The sequence below is a fragment of the Triturus cristatus genome, chromosome 6 (assembly GCF_964204655.1).
Source record: "Triturus cristatus chromosome 6, aTriCri1.1, whole genome shotgun sequence".
NCBI lineage: Eukaryota > Metazoa > Chordata > Amphibia > Caudata > Salamandridae > Triturus > Triturus cristatus.
In genome coordinates, this window is record NC_140589.1 from 1401271972 (window position 1) to 1401284993 (window position 13022).

A 13022-nucleotide genomic window follows, 5' to 3' on the forward strand; every position below is an offset into this window, starting at 1 on the left:
TTTTGTTAATAAATACGATCGGGTAGACCCCCTATTCCAAACAAAGGTTTAAGTTGATTTCTGTCACAGCAGAGGGGAGGAGGGGGCGGTAGGCCATACCGGACCATATAGACCATCATAAATCCGGCACAACACGGTCATAGACATACAATGCAGCTAGACAATGCCTTCCACAGTCTAAACTGGCACCATACGCACTTTCTGGCAGAGGCGTAGCTGACAGTTCACCATGCCTCGAGCAGCCATCATTCTAATACAGACAGACACTGGCTGGCACGGCACTGACACTGTGTTTGAAAGGAACATTGCCAGGCACAGTAGAGTTTTACAAAGCTGGGTGCCAGGTCAAAATGGACGAAGACCCCTTACAGGACACACACGTGTCCCAATGCCTGGCACAAACTTTGTAACTGCCATATAACACGCTTCCTGTAAGAGTTAATGCTGACACAGTTAGCCATGCCAGGCACAGTCATCAATTCTGTTAAGAGATAGACACTGACTGGCAGTCATGCTACTTGAGAAAGACAGCCCCTTGCACAGCAGGTGTTCCACCAAGCCTTGGGGTCTTTCAAAAAGGGGCCAAGATGGTGCCTAGGGGGACAGAGCAATTCTAAAGCCTCCCCACAGCCCCTGCTGCTGAGCATGGGCTGACAGTTATCCTTATGCAAAGCATCTCTGTTCAGCTGGACTCCTACCTGCACGCATCCCATGCATAAGAAGTACCAGCTCCAGGGGTCGGGCTTTCTCCTAAAACCCCCCATAAAGCGTGGAATAACCTACCACACATATGACAGCCTCCGCCTCGAGTTCCACAAGAAGCTAAAGACCTGGCTATTCAAAAAGCTACCCATCCACCCTGGGCGAGTCTAGAATCGCACCTTCGCATCCCGGGTGACAGCGGGCTTTACAAATACTCATAACATGTCATGATTCTGTCAGAGATTGAATATTCATCTTTACTCCTTGCTTGCCTCAAAGGGGCAGTGACTGACTATCCCTTGAGATGACCACAGCTTCATTCAAGCCACTCCTTTGCTAAGTTATATCCAGGACCACTGGAATTATGCGATTAAGCAGCCACTGCTTTTTTTGTGCATAATTATGGATTTCATGCATTTGACACATAATCTGTCATCGACTGCATAATCTGCAAGTTTTAACAAAAAAATGGTTTCTAGCTCAGGGGTTTTTTGTACACTCCCTTCTTGGAATGGTACATTTAAACAAAATAAAATGCCCACCATGTCAAGACACGTACAACTAACTATATGTCGTGACATAGGGGGTCAGTATATGATCATGACTCGTATGCACATTTGCGCACTTATAAATCAGGGAACTTGGGGTTTTGTTATAGTATTTTTTCTTTTTGCTGTTGTTGCATAACATCGGCAAAAAAGCATTGGCATCTGCCAAACAACAAGCACTGCCAAAGCTAACAGCATGCCACTCGTTTTTAACCCCTTCCCCACTCATGACGGAACCACTCCGTCATGAGCCACGGTCGCCGTGTGCTCATGACGGAGTGGTTCCGTCATGCTGCGGCCGTTGGCGGCCGCGGCGCTAATTCCCCGCCTGTGCAGGCGATTAGCGCAGTGGGCGGAGTCATGACGGAACCACTCCGTCATGAGCACAGCTCAACCGTGGCTCATGACGGAGTGGCTCCGTCATGAGCACCGCGCCACCGCGCTGCCCCCAAACCCCCCCCAGCGCTGCGGCGGAATTCCCGCCGCAGCGAAAGGGTTAAAAGGTGAGGCCAAATGGCTTTTTGCCATTGTTTGTTGATAAAAGTTTTTTTCTTTTAACCAGCTCTATCATTTTTAAGAGTTGAGCCCTGTCAAATGTTGGCAGAATCACGTCCTTTTTAGGTCTGGCTTGAGTATGCAGCTGTCTGCTAGACCCATTGTTATTGAGTCTTTAGAATATAAAGAGTGGGTGTGGCTCCGCCGATTGTGTCGCTCTCTCACCTCATGCTATTCGCTGGTTGGTCTATCAATCAATTGTTCCTGGAAGTGCTTTCGCTGGAGTATGTGCTGGGCTATTTCACATCTGAATAGTACACTCAGTCACCACACTATCACATTCAGTTATCTATGCCCTATGTACACTCTATACAGAAAACATATTTTTCCTTCCCTTCTTTCTTCCCAGCATTGGCAGAGCCCACAGGACTAGCTTTAAAACTGCGAACCAAATTCGTGCACATATCACACGTAAACTGTGTTTGTGAAGGCCTGTGTTTACATACGTTACCACACTAAAGCCACACCCACTGGCGCTTCCAATTGTGTTACAACATTTACATAGCGCTTTGTGGCATGCCTACTTGTTTGTTTCAGAAAACTTTCCAATTTTTAAGTCCGACATTCCTGACTGTATGCCCTGTTATAATTAGAAATTAAAAAGAAAACGGAAATTATACCCTACCTTCCTCAAACCCAGGGAGGCCACGGGGTGGAACCTGCCATTACTTTCCCCTAGCACTGCCCTGGCTGTGTGTCGCGAGCAGGTACAGCTGCGTCTGTGTTGTGACTTAAATCAAATCAGAAAGGAGGCGCCTGACAGGGTGTGCTCCGCTCCTCTCCCCCTGGCAGCCTCTACAAGCTTAAAGCAGTTCTCTTTCTTGGGGAGAATGTCCTCCCTCCGCCCCCAAAGTCCCTTGCCCTAGGAACACCACGCCGGGTGTGCAGGGGGCAGCGCCATGGTGGAAGTTAACTTAACAACAAACACAAAACGAGAAACAAACATAAAAGCTGAAACAAACCATGGGCATCGGCTCCCAGAGTTCCCATGTCAAGTCAGAAAAAACAAGCAAACCCGCTTTTTCGGAAACCTTATTGGAATAACTCATTAAAGCCACAAAGCGCCTAGACCATTCAGCCGTGGAACGGCTCTATGCAGTCGGGACTGCAGTCTCCCAAAATCACAAGGCGCAAAGTCCCATCAACATTACACCGAGGCAACCCTTCGCTTCCAGGCGGGCACCGCCGCCCCCTGGCACTGCCCGTCCTACATGAAGAGGGCACCACCGTTCGACGCACTTCACAGAGAGTGTTGGAAGCACTTACCTCTCAGGCAGAACATCCCGCACGGCCGCGCGGAGAGCAATGAAGAAGAGCCCGGGAGTGCTGGAGGGTCCGCCCGCCCCTGCACCGTGCTAGGCACAGCTGTTCCCCGGCAGGGGGAGGGTGGCACCGGGCCAGCACTCTGCAGGAAGCGGCTAGCCCGTGCCCCGCTCCAGCAGCGCTGTCACCGCTCGCCCTTCTCGCCGCTTCCCCTCCAGCCCAGCACCACGGGCGCTCCCTCCCCTCCCCAAACACTAAACAAAGCCCCGTGCCTCCTCGCAGCCCCACACACGCCGCCCCATTGTCTCCAATGATGTGTCAGCAGTTTCCGCCGCTCTGGCCGCGGCTCAAACTCATCAAGCGCCCCGATAGAAAAAACAGAAATCACCGCTAATCCAACTGAACTGTTTGTTGTGTTATACTAACCCCGCTCTTTTCATCCCCAGGACTCGCTGCGAGAGTGCGAGTCCAACCGGGCAGGGTTGGAAGGGGGGGGGGGGGGGGGGGGGGGGTGCGGGAGGACTCAGCCCCGGCACCCCGACAGGCATCTACACCGACGACGGGCGACTTACTCCCTCTAAACATCCAGCCTCGTCTTCAGAGCCATGAAGCGCCTAGAATCCAACCGGTGGCGCTTTTCTTGCAAACCTTATCAAATAAACTTCCGAAACTCTTAATTGGGTCAAAAGTAGCGCCTGGCATTTACAGCGCTTCAAAGCGACATAATTGTGGTATGAAGCACCGTATACAAGCAGGTTACAGTTATCCTTACTGCTGCTGGGGGGGGGGGGGGGGGGGAGGTTGCACCTGCAAACCTCAGCCTCCAATCACGTTAAGTTCCAGGCCCCGTGCCACGTGTCTGAGTGACCCATGACGACCAAACTCAGCTCCCAAAAGATAATTCAACCCACTCAGGAAGTTACCTTAAGAGTAACTTCGGTACTTCTACAGAGCGCAGTGCTGCAGTCACGTTATGTAATTAGAGGCGTAATAAGCGCTTGACTTGCCACAGTGGATAGCATAGACCACTCCACCAACAAAGGGAAGGGGGCTACAGAGACCCAGGGGGGTCACGGTCGTCACCACAGCAGCTCAACATGTTCAAGTGACCACAACACCCACAATCACAGTTGTGTGACCCACTCACATTAGGTAGCAGGCCAGGGGGACCTCCTTATGTCTGACCAAAACAGGGTTGCCTAAAATGAGGTGAGCCAGACCTAATCACAAGTACCGACTCTCGCGGCTACAGGTGACCGCTTAGGGGTGACCCCTGGACTGCATGTCATCCTCATACCCCAAAGCAATACAGGCGCTCACTTCCAACTAAACAGCTCACCGACCACTCGCTCGCACCTCCACTGCAACCACAGAGAAGCGCTAAGAAAACCTTTATCATGGCTTGTCAGCACTATGTAAAATGTCGACTTAACACAGCCAAAGGAATAACTATAAAACAGATAAGAGTATTTATTTCACCAGGCTGCCAGGGTGAGCTACTACACAGATGTACCATAAACTCCCAATACATAGGCCACGCCGGCTCTCCGTCAAGATGAGAAGGAGCCCGGTGTCCCACACTGCGACTTACTACTGTCAAACACACGAGGGCAGCAAAAGCATTCCAGGGCTACGCCAAACAAAATAAAAGCTGACTCAGGGAAAGGCCTTTACAGTGGTATGCATGCATGTCCACGTACTGCTACGTTCTTGCATTCTTCAAACCTTTTGGTAACAATGCATTTCACAAAGCAGGTGGAGGTCTAAAAAATGTGGACCAAAACTGCTAAAATTCGTGTATGTGGGCTGAAACGCACAACTTGCTTTAAAATAGAAAAGTATTTGCAACAAAATAGTGAAGAAAAACAACAATGAATACTATTTTTAGTAGTAAGTCCTGCGCCAATTTCAACCCCACCCCCTCAACATGAGCACCATACAAACGTCGCACTTTGTAAAGTAAAATGGCCGAGTGCTTCACACAACCATGCCAGAAATGCAAAACTTTCGCGTTTTCCCACCTGACATCTGGACTGCTGTTTGTGGGCCGAAATGGAATGCCATCTCTTCAGAAAGCGACCGGAAACGTCACCTCGAGCAGGAATTAAATATGACATTCAAGAATGTAAAGGTCTGACTGACACCCGTCGACCCGGCCCTGCCCAAATCGCACACGGTTTAAAGCTATGCCGTATTACTCCGGTTTCAGTGCCTATAGTGTACAATGCGTGTACCGTGCCTGAAGCGCATGTCAGCACTTCTTACAAAATTAAGCGGCGCGTCGGCGCTAGATAATACCAAACGTACACTTAATGCACCTGCTTGTTTGATACGTGACGGAAGCCGCGGAGGTTCAAAGTGTCAGCCTCTAGCCTGGGGCCCGGTGCACTCCACGCCTGAGCTCTGACAGCTAAAATGCTGTTTGTGATGCTGGTGCTGAAGGAAAGGCGGTTGAAACGTGCACACAGCACTTGCTTCATAATAAATTTAGCAAAGAAAAGGAGATTCGCCTGCGGCTTTTCAGCACATTACCGTTCGCGGGAATTTACCAGAGCTTAGGCGCGATTAGGTGGAAAGTGTGGGAGTCAAGAGGGCGCAGGCAGGTGTAGAAAACTTTTGGTTCTATCAGAGACCCCGGCACTTTTAAAATACAGTCCAGGCTAGCACCACCCACATTTTTTTACAACCACGACCCAATTTTTTGCACGCCAAATTTCACAACCCACCTAGCTTTAATGGACATTAAGCGGGAGATTTTTTTTTTTTAATGTAAAGAAAGTCAGGGCCTGTTTTAGGATTTTTGGAGCCCTTAGCATGAAGAGAATTTGCGCGTCACCTCTAATTTGCATACTATGAGACACATTCAGGGCTGTTTGCATCCTAATAGATGACCGGGCTCCTTAAGCTGTTTTTTGCAGAAACCTCCTGGGCTGCAGCACCTCCCCTCAGCCACCTACCAGCACCTCTTTTACAGCTCAGAAAGGGCTATAGGTGCTCTTCAGAAAGGGTTAAAACTGTTGTGACACTAAACTGGGGGCAATCGTTGTCCTGCGGTGCCTCTCAATGGGCAGGATGGCCAGAGGCCGGATTGGAGGACACACCTGCAGAAAATGCCTCTTTGCAACTGGGACCATAGGAGCCACCCACCCTTCTGAGGGCCTGGCTCTCCATCAGATGAGCAGGGGTCACAAGAGGACCAGTATGTTGTGGCTTGGGTGTGGGGTACTGCTGCGGGGCCCCATGTTGGTGGGCTGATTACAGGGCCTCCGTTCGGCCGTCAAGAGGAAGATGCACATACATGCCCACACAACCAATTCAAGTGGGACATCACAGATTATTGAAGGCATAAGCCGGTTTATTTCTTCCGCCTAGAACTGCTCCCACTTTAATGCAAGTCACTGGGGTAAATGAGTTACCCAACTTTGGTTTATTTTATTTACAACTACAGTGTGCATGATAAAAACGCAACGGACAGCCAAGTCCATCGGCAAACATTCACTCACCAAAGAACTACACAGAAACTTGTCCGGACTGTAAATATCCAAGTCAGCCACTACCCACGAGCAACCACCACAAAAGAACACATTTGAAAGATATTTGGTTCTCTAACCAAACACAGTGACTACTGGCTGCCCTGAGGATGCCCAGACTCTGAAAGTGCTATGAGATGACACTAACAGAAGAACTCGGCTATACAAGCAACCTGGTTACCTGGAGCTGGCACAGAAATGACAAAAGAAGAAAAATGCAACTATAAAGGGGAGGAAAACCAAGTCTTGACTTTCTTCCATAACTTGGAAGATGTAGGGTGGTGGAAGACTATTCCGTGACACCGAGGCCTGCACAGAAGAGAACCTACTCCGAGCTTTGCTAGATGATATTGTGGGGCTGCTCGGAGATCGCACGATTCAGAGAAAAGGTTCTGCCACGATGCTGGAGGTTCAAGCTTCCTACTGAAGGGCTGGTGCCACAAAGGATAGTGAGCAACAGGGAGAAATTCCACCCTAGCAGCAACCACAGCAGCAGGGAGACATGGTCAAAACTCTCTGTACCAGGCAATGGACGTGCAACTGCCTCCTGAACTACTTATCATCTCTTAAAGACATCTATTTTGGGAGACATTATCATACTCCGGGCTGGCACGGACAGAGGAGTAAATAGCTGTTAAACGGCTCTTCGGGATCCTGCTTGGAACCACGAAAAGAATCCATATGAAGGTAAAATAAGCATGCAAAGTGGCTGCATTAACTATATGGAATTTGTTCAGTTTTGACTTATCCACCACGATGGTCCAAAACACACATCTTGCCTCACGGAGTCCCTGTTGAAGGAAGCCTTTGATACTCCTACTGCTTGTGAAAAGTGACAATCGTAACTCATTGTTCTTACTATTGCGGCACGTGCACACCCCAAAATTATTTTGAAAGTAAACCTTAAAGCTCTTCCGACAATACTTGAGGGTGAGGCATGGATACTTTGAAAAAATATTTAGTTTACCTCTGGGGGTCCCTCTAAACAGGGTGCCATAGACAAAAAACTCTTTACCACCCCAGTGTCTCAGGTGGGTTCCTAACAGAATGGATTACAATGTTACTCTGTCACATTCTCCCTGACAACTGTTTTAATCTAATACTATGTCTACCTCCTATCCATGGTGGAGGCAAACTCGGCCTGCAACGAGCTGAACGAGAGTGCACGTCAAGGAAGCTACTTCTCCACCCTCGCCCCAGAGGGAATCCTTTGGACTGACAGCACACCACAGGACATCCTGGAAGCAGCTGCACGGGGGAGATCATGTGAGTGGGAAGCTCAGCAAATGGATACTGTCATGGTGGCCAGAAGTCGGGCCCTAGCGTCTATCCAAGATCCACAATGCTGACCAACACAGTTTGTGAAAGACCACAAAGACATTTCCCTCAGTGTCCGGCAGAGATATTTTTATAGCATCAGGGGGCTAAGTAATTTTCGGCAACAGAAACCCTCTCTGCTACCAAACTTCACAAAACGCAGGCCGATGAATATGTATCGATAGGCACTGGCAAACTGACTTAAAAGGACCACTCAGTTTAGAGGGGAAAAACAATTCCCTTTACCAGCATCACTAACAATCGCCAAATATTGTTTCTTTGTTTGATGACGTCTACTTGGGTGTTGAGACCTATTGTGGCATCAGTCATGGGTGAGCCCCTTTCAGCCAAGGTGCACATAGTCACTGGAAGTCTCTACCAAGCCGGTGGTGATGCCAGGGGCTTAGGTTAGCCCAGTCTAACTGGCAATACTGGGCTGGGCCAATAATGGCCCCGCTCCAGGGACTGATTCCATGTACATCAACAAAGATCTTTTCATTTGGAAACAAAGTCTCCAGCCCCTTTTGGCATGGGCAATTTCCTGCACCTGGGGCATGGCTGCTTCTTGAGCAACGATGAGCAATTGCATTTCAACCCATGTGAGTTGGCAGTGTGAGGGTTCTCTACGCATTCTGTGGGTGCCATATGCCTTTCTGCAGCAAGAAGCTATTTGAAAGCAGAGGATCCTGAAATAACATGCCGACACCCAGAGAAAGCTAAACTGGACATTTCTGAAGAAACTATAAGAGATCTGATGTAATGAAACTAATCCCATAATGACAATGTAAAATAGAATGTGTTAAAAATTGCAAAATATATATATATACACACACACACACACACACACACACACACACATGCATGCACTACGAAACAGTGATATTCAATCGCCTCTTTACAGCTTTCTTATATAGTATTCGGGTACAAAGAAACTGGGAACCATTGGTGTCAACCCAAAAAAAAAAAAAACTTATATGAGTCCAGATACTGAACTCACTAGTCAGAATAACACTCACAAGAAAAACAAATAAGACAGACTCTTAGATTTGAAAAATGCCAACCAACATCTAGGTTAGTGTTTAATCTGCAAATGAAATATTTTGTTTCTTTCAAAAAATATTTTTAATAAAGTGTGTCCAACCCCTTGAAGCGCCGTTACTTTATTGGTGTTTGGACTCTTTGTTAGCAGTGCAAGCCGGTGAACTGCTGCTTGTGGTAGTGATATGTTACCCTTTATTGGGTAACTGTTTGGGAACTCTGACTTTAAATGAATGGGTAGTTTCAGGCTCCGGTGCCTGGGTTTATTTGGGCTCCTATGGCATTAGCGCTATTTTTCTGCAGACGGTCATTATTAGCCTGTTCACTTGAGACAAGGTGTGACCGTCACCTGTTGATTGTGTGAAGATGAGTGGACCCTCCTATGCAACGCTTAGACGCAAGAAGCCGCCGGCAGGCGTGCGTGCGTGTTACGTCAGAGCCCCTCACAGTCCAGACCGCTTCCTCTGTCTGCCTTAGAACAATAAACACAGAATGTGACTCACTCACGGCCGCCTTGAGGCTCACACAGGGCGAATCAGACCCACACGGACACACTCCGGATGCAATCTCTCGGAGGGACGCCTGCATCTGAGCTACAGCCAACCACACCCACAGACTGGAGGCCTGGCGAAGGAAGGTGGCCTCTGCGTACCCGGGGAGCCCCAGTCTTCTCAGGGATGGGACGAAAAGGAAACAAACCTCTTCAACGGAAAAACAAAACCAGAACCGGCCACCCCACCAGACCACAGTTTATTCAATGAGATACCCCATCCACTGAGCTACCCTGCGACTCGCATACCATCGCATCACTCTGCCTCAAGGAAACATTTACTACCCGCCCCTCGACTCGGCACAGCCCAAGTGGCAGAACACAAAATGATGGGGCACTCCTGCAAACAATTCACATAGGCTGGTCACTTTACATGTCTGGGAAGGAAAGCCTTGAGCCCTAAAAGGCGTGCCTCTTTTAAGCCTCCACAACAGCAACCCCAGTAAGGCCCATGGATAACGACCCTTTCAATAAAACCAGTGCATTCTTAAATTGGGTTCCAAGGTGGGTGTCAGGGCAGGTACAGGTAATCGTAGTATTTCAGGAATAATTCCAATAAGCTGGATTCATTGTGAAAATAGTATTTATAGGTGTTGTCACTCATTGAAGAAAAACTGAGTGGGTGTGCAAGAAAGTAGCGAACACGTGTTTCGCCCCATTACATGGCCATCCGGCCTGGGGCTTCCTCAGGGCGAGGTATCGTTTCTAAGAGATAATACATTTCATTGATACTGTGGGTCCTTATACAATCTACAAAATCTCAGCGTAATGCCTGCTATTCGGAAATGATCAGAGATGCGTCTCTGATTATTTCCAAAGAGCAGGTATTACGTCAAGTTTTTCTTCAATGAGTGACAACACCTATAAATACTATTTTCACAATGAATCCAGCTTATTGGAATTATTCCTGAAATACTGTGATTACCTGTACTTGCCCTGACACACACCCTGGAACTCATTAAAGTTTAGGGGGTAGGGGTATCCCCCTGTCCAGGACAAGTAACCTAACAACACATTTTTGCTCAATATCCAACACCTAGTAAGGGATTGGGACCCATCTCTTCTCTACCCAAGGTACATTCTTAAATTGGGGACGGCTTGATAGGCTCAGCATCCCGTACTAATTGACTGTCTTGGCTTTCAAATGCTCTGTATTTTGTAGGTTTGCTTACACACTGCTGAACTGTGAGGCACACCTTTTATTACAAATTGTTTAAAAACAAATGCAGTTGACTTTGGCTTCACCTCAAAGAGAATTTCTCCCTCGCCACGTGCTGTGATTTCACCTCATGTGAAGTGATTTTACTGCAATGCATAAGGGAGTAGTTTGCATCTAAAACACTTCACATATTTAATTCTGTAGTTAGACGTGTATTCTGTACATAATGCCGATACACTACCGTTACTACCATTACCTCCACCACCATGAACAACTCTTACTGACAGCGAAGTGAGATTCAGAAAGATAAAAGGGTGTCTCTAAGATCACACAGCCACTAGGGAAGCGTAAATAGATCCTGTGCTGACAAGTGTTTGGTTTTGTTTGTAACCCAAGAGGTAGGAGAGTGGATGTGGGCAACGGCCAGAGCTGTCGACTTTGAAGCTTATGGAAGCAGGTTGGAATCTTGGCGTCAACTCAGCCTTCTGAAATTCTGGGCAAATTACCTAATCTCCACTTGGCTGAAAAAGTGACTGCCTTTTTTTTTTTTTTTAAATCTTTATTATATAAATCACAGATCATTCTAAATAATCACAAAACTTTGAATGTGTCCTTGTGTAAAAGAGGTAAGCTTGCCTTCATGATGCTATCCCCTGCCCCAAATTTTCTGTTCTCTCCGGTTCTCAGCTAATGCTGGCGATGGTCCTCTGATATATAAATCGGTTTTAATAGTATCCATCGAATTGGAAGAATATAAAGAAAGGCGAGTGGGCCCTGCCAGATTTAAACAAGTCAACTTCTGGGATGGTGTCAGCTAGCTGTGGTGTACTACCCACTTCTGACAGCTGGGGGTCGCTAGTTAACATGTTTCAATTGAAGGTGAGTTCCTGGTGTCTAAAAGGCAGAGGTCGCTCTGGTTGGAGTTAAGGCTGTGGCTACATTAAGGAGTCTACAGGGAAGTTCCACAGAGGATCAAAGTGCATAAAGAAACGTATGGGAACTGTGATCCGGACTTAAATGGAGGCGTGATGTAGGGGTGGGATAAAAGACGTGGTCTGTAACTATTTTGATACCCTTTCACCTACATTGTAAATGATAAATAAATGCAACTTAAATGTATGTATGGGAAACGGATTTTGATGGCAGAACAGTTTGGTTAGTTAATGCGATCTCTTCAGTTGAAGCTGGGAGTACCCCGACGGTCAATGATTTAAACCCTGGTCAGTGCCTAAGTGATTAATTTACTTTTCATGTATTACAAACAGTATGAGATAGGTTGCACATAGGCGGTCGCAAAAAGATTCTATTTAAAAATTTACAGTGCTTTCAAAAGTTATGTTTTTAGTAATGTGCTGATTAGACCTACTGCAAACCCTTTTCATAGGTTTCCTGTAAACGGACAAATATTAGATTCTATTAGTTAAAGCCTGTACTGACTCCCAAACAGTCTTTAGATTACCAATTAACTAACATTTGCCTTTCCTTCGGGTAGCAGACATCCTAGAGAGAAGGCTTCTTTCTTCTTTGGCGGCCTCTCCGCTGTAAAGACGTCCCTTCTTCTCCCCTTCAAACCTGCGGCAATTCAACCGCTCAGGAAGGGTTGTTTTTTAAATAAAAGGTATGGGAACTCTTTTGAGCAAATTGATAAGCTTATGAATGCCGTTCCACTGCCCACCTTGACCTCTGACTCCACAAGGTGCCCCCACAACTGGTTGCCAGAATGCAACAACTGGACTAAAACAACACTGCTGCTGAGGAAAAGGCAGCATGAACATGGAAATATTCAAGTTTGGCACGGCTCTAGGAATCCTTCCATCGCGCAGGTCGGGAGCAATCGGGGCACTGTACTACACCACCAGCGTTTACTTGGACATGTCACCCAAGTAAACACCCAATCAGAGTCGGCCTTTGCCAGTATAACGCCCGAGGCAGAAAGACATTGTAGCCTGCTTGTGAATAAAGAGCCCTTTTGTGTCAGAGGTCAGTCCCTGGCTGTCTACCGCAGAACTGTGGCTAGCCTCTGGATGCAAACATCTCAGCACCTCCCCAGGCTCACCTGAGTCACTCACAGATGACCTCCTTGTGCAAATGACAAACTATCTGTTGGAGGGGGTTGGGGCTAATAGTGTGTGGCAGCAGAGGGTGGGGGAGATGGGAGGACCAGAAAGGAGTCCGAAGGGGGTTAAAAACAGCACTGGAGCTAGGTGACAGGGACTCTGCTGTCTGAGTGACCTGAATGCAGACAGTTCCTTACGCCCTCCCTCTGAAGATTGGCGCCCTGGGCCTTAGCCCAGCTCGCCCATCCCAAAACCTGGCCCTGACCCCAATAGTATGTCAAATAATAAAGAAAGTGGGTGTGC

At 47.7% G+C, this 13022-nt stretch overlaps 1 protein-coding gene across 8 annotated transcripts in view; it reads right to left on the reverse strand.

Annotated features, from left to right (window-relative positions):
- Positions 1–13022, reverse strand: part of NHSL1 (NHS like 1) — a 454242-nt gene that overhangs the window by 160698 nt on the left and 280522 nt on the right. Inside the window, exon 1 of one of the 8 annotated variants that reach the window (XM_085612437.1) lies at positions 3072–3258. The exons of the other annotated variants lie outside the window; for them this stretch is intronic. Coding sequence (XP_085468563.1) covers positions 3072–3087 — 16 coding nt within the window. The 5' untranslated portion in view covers positions 3088–3258. Of the gene's footprint in view, positions 1–3071; positions 3259–13022 lie in introns of those variants that run through there. 8 annotated transcript variants of the gene reach the window in all.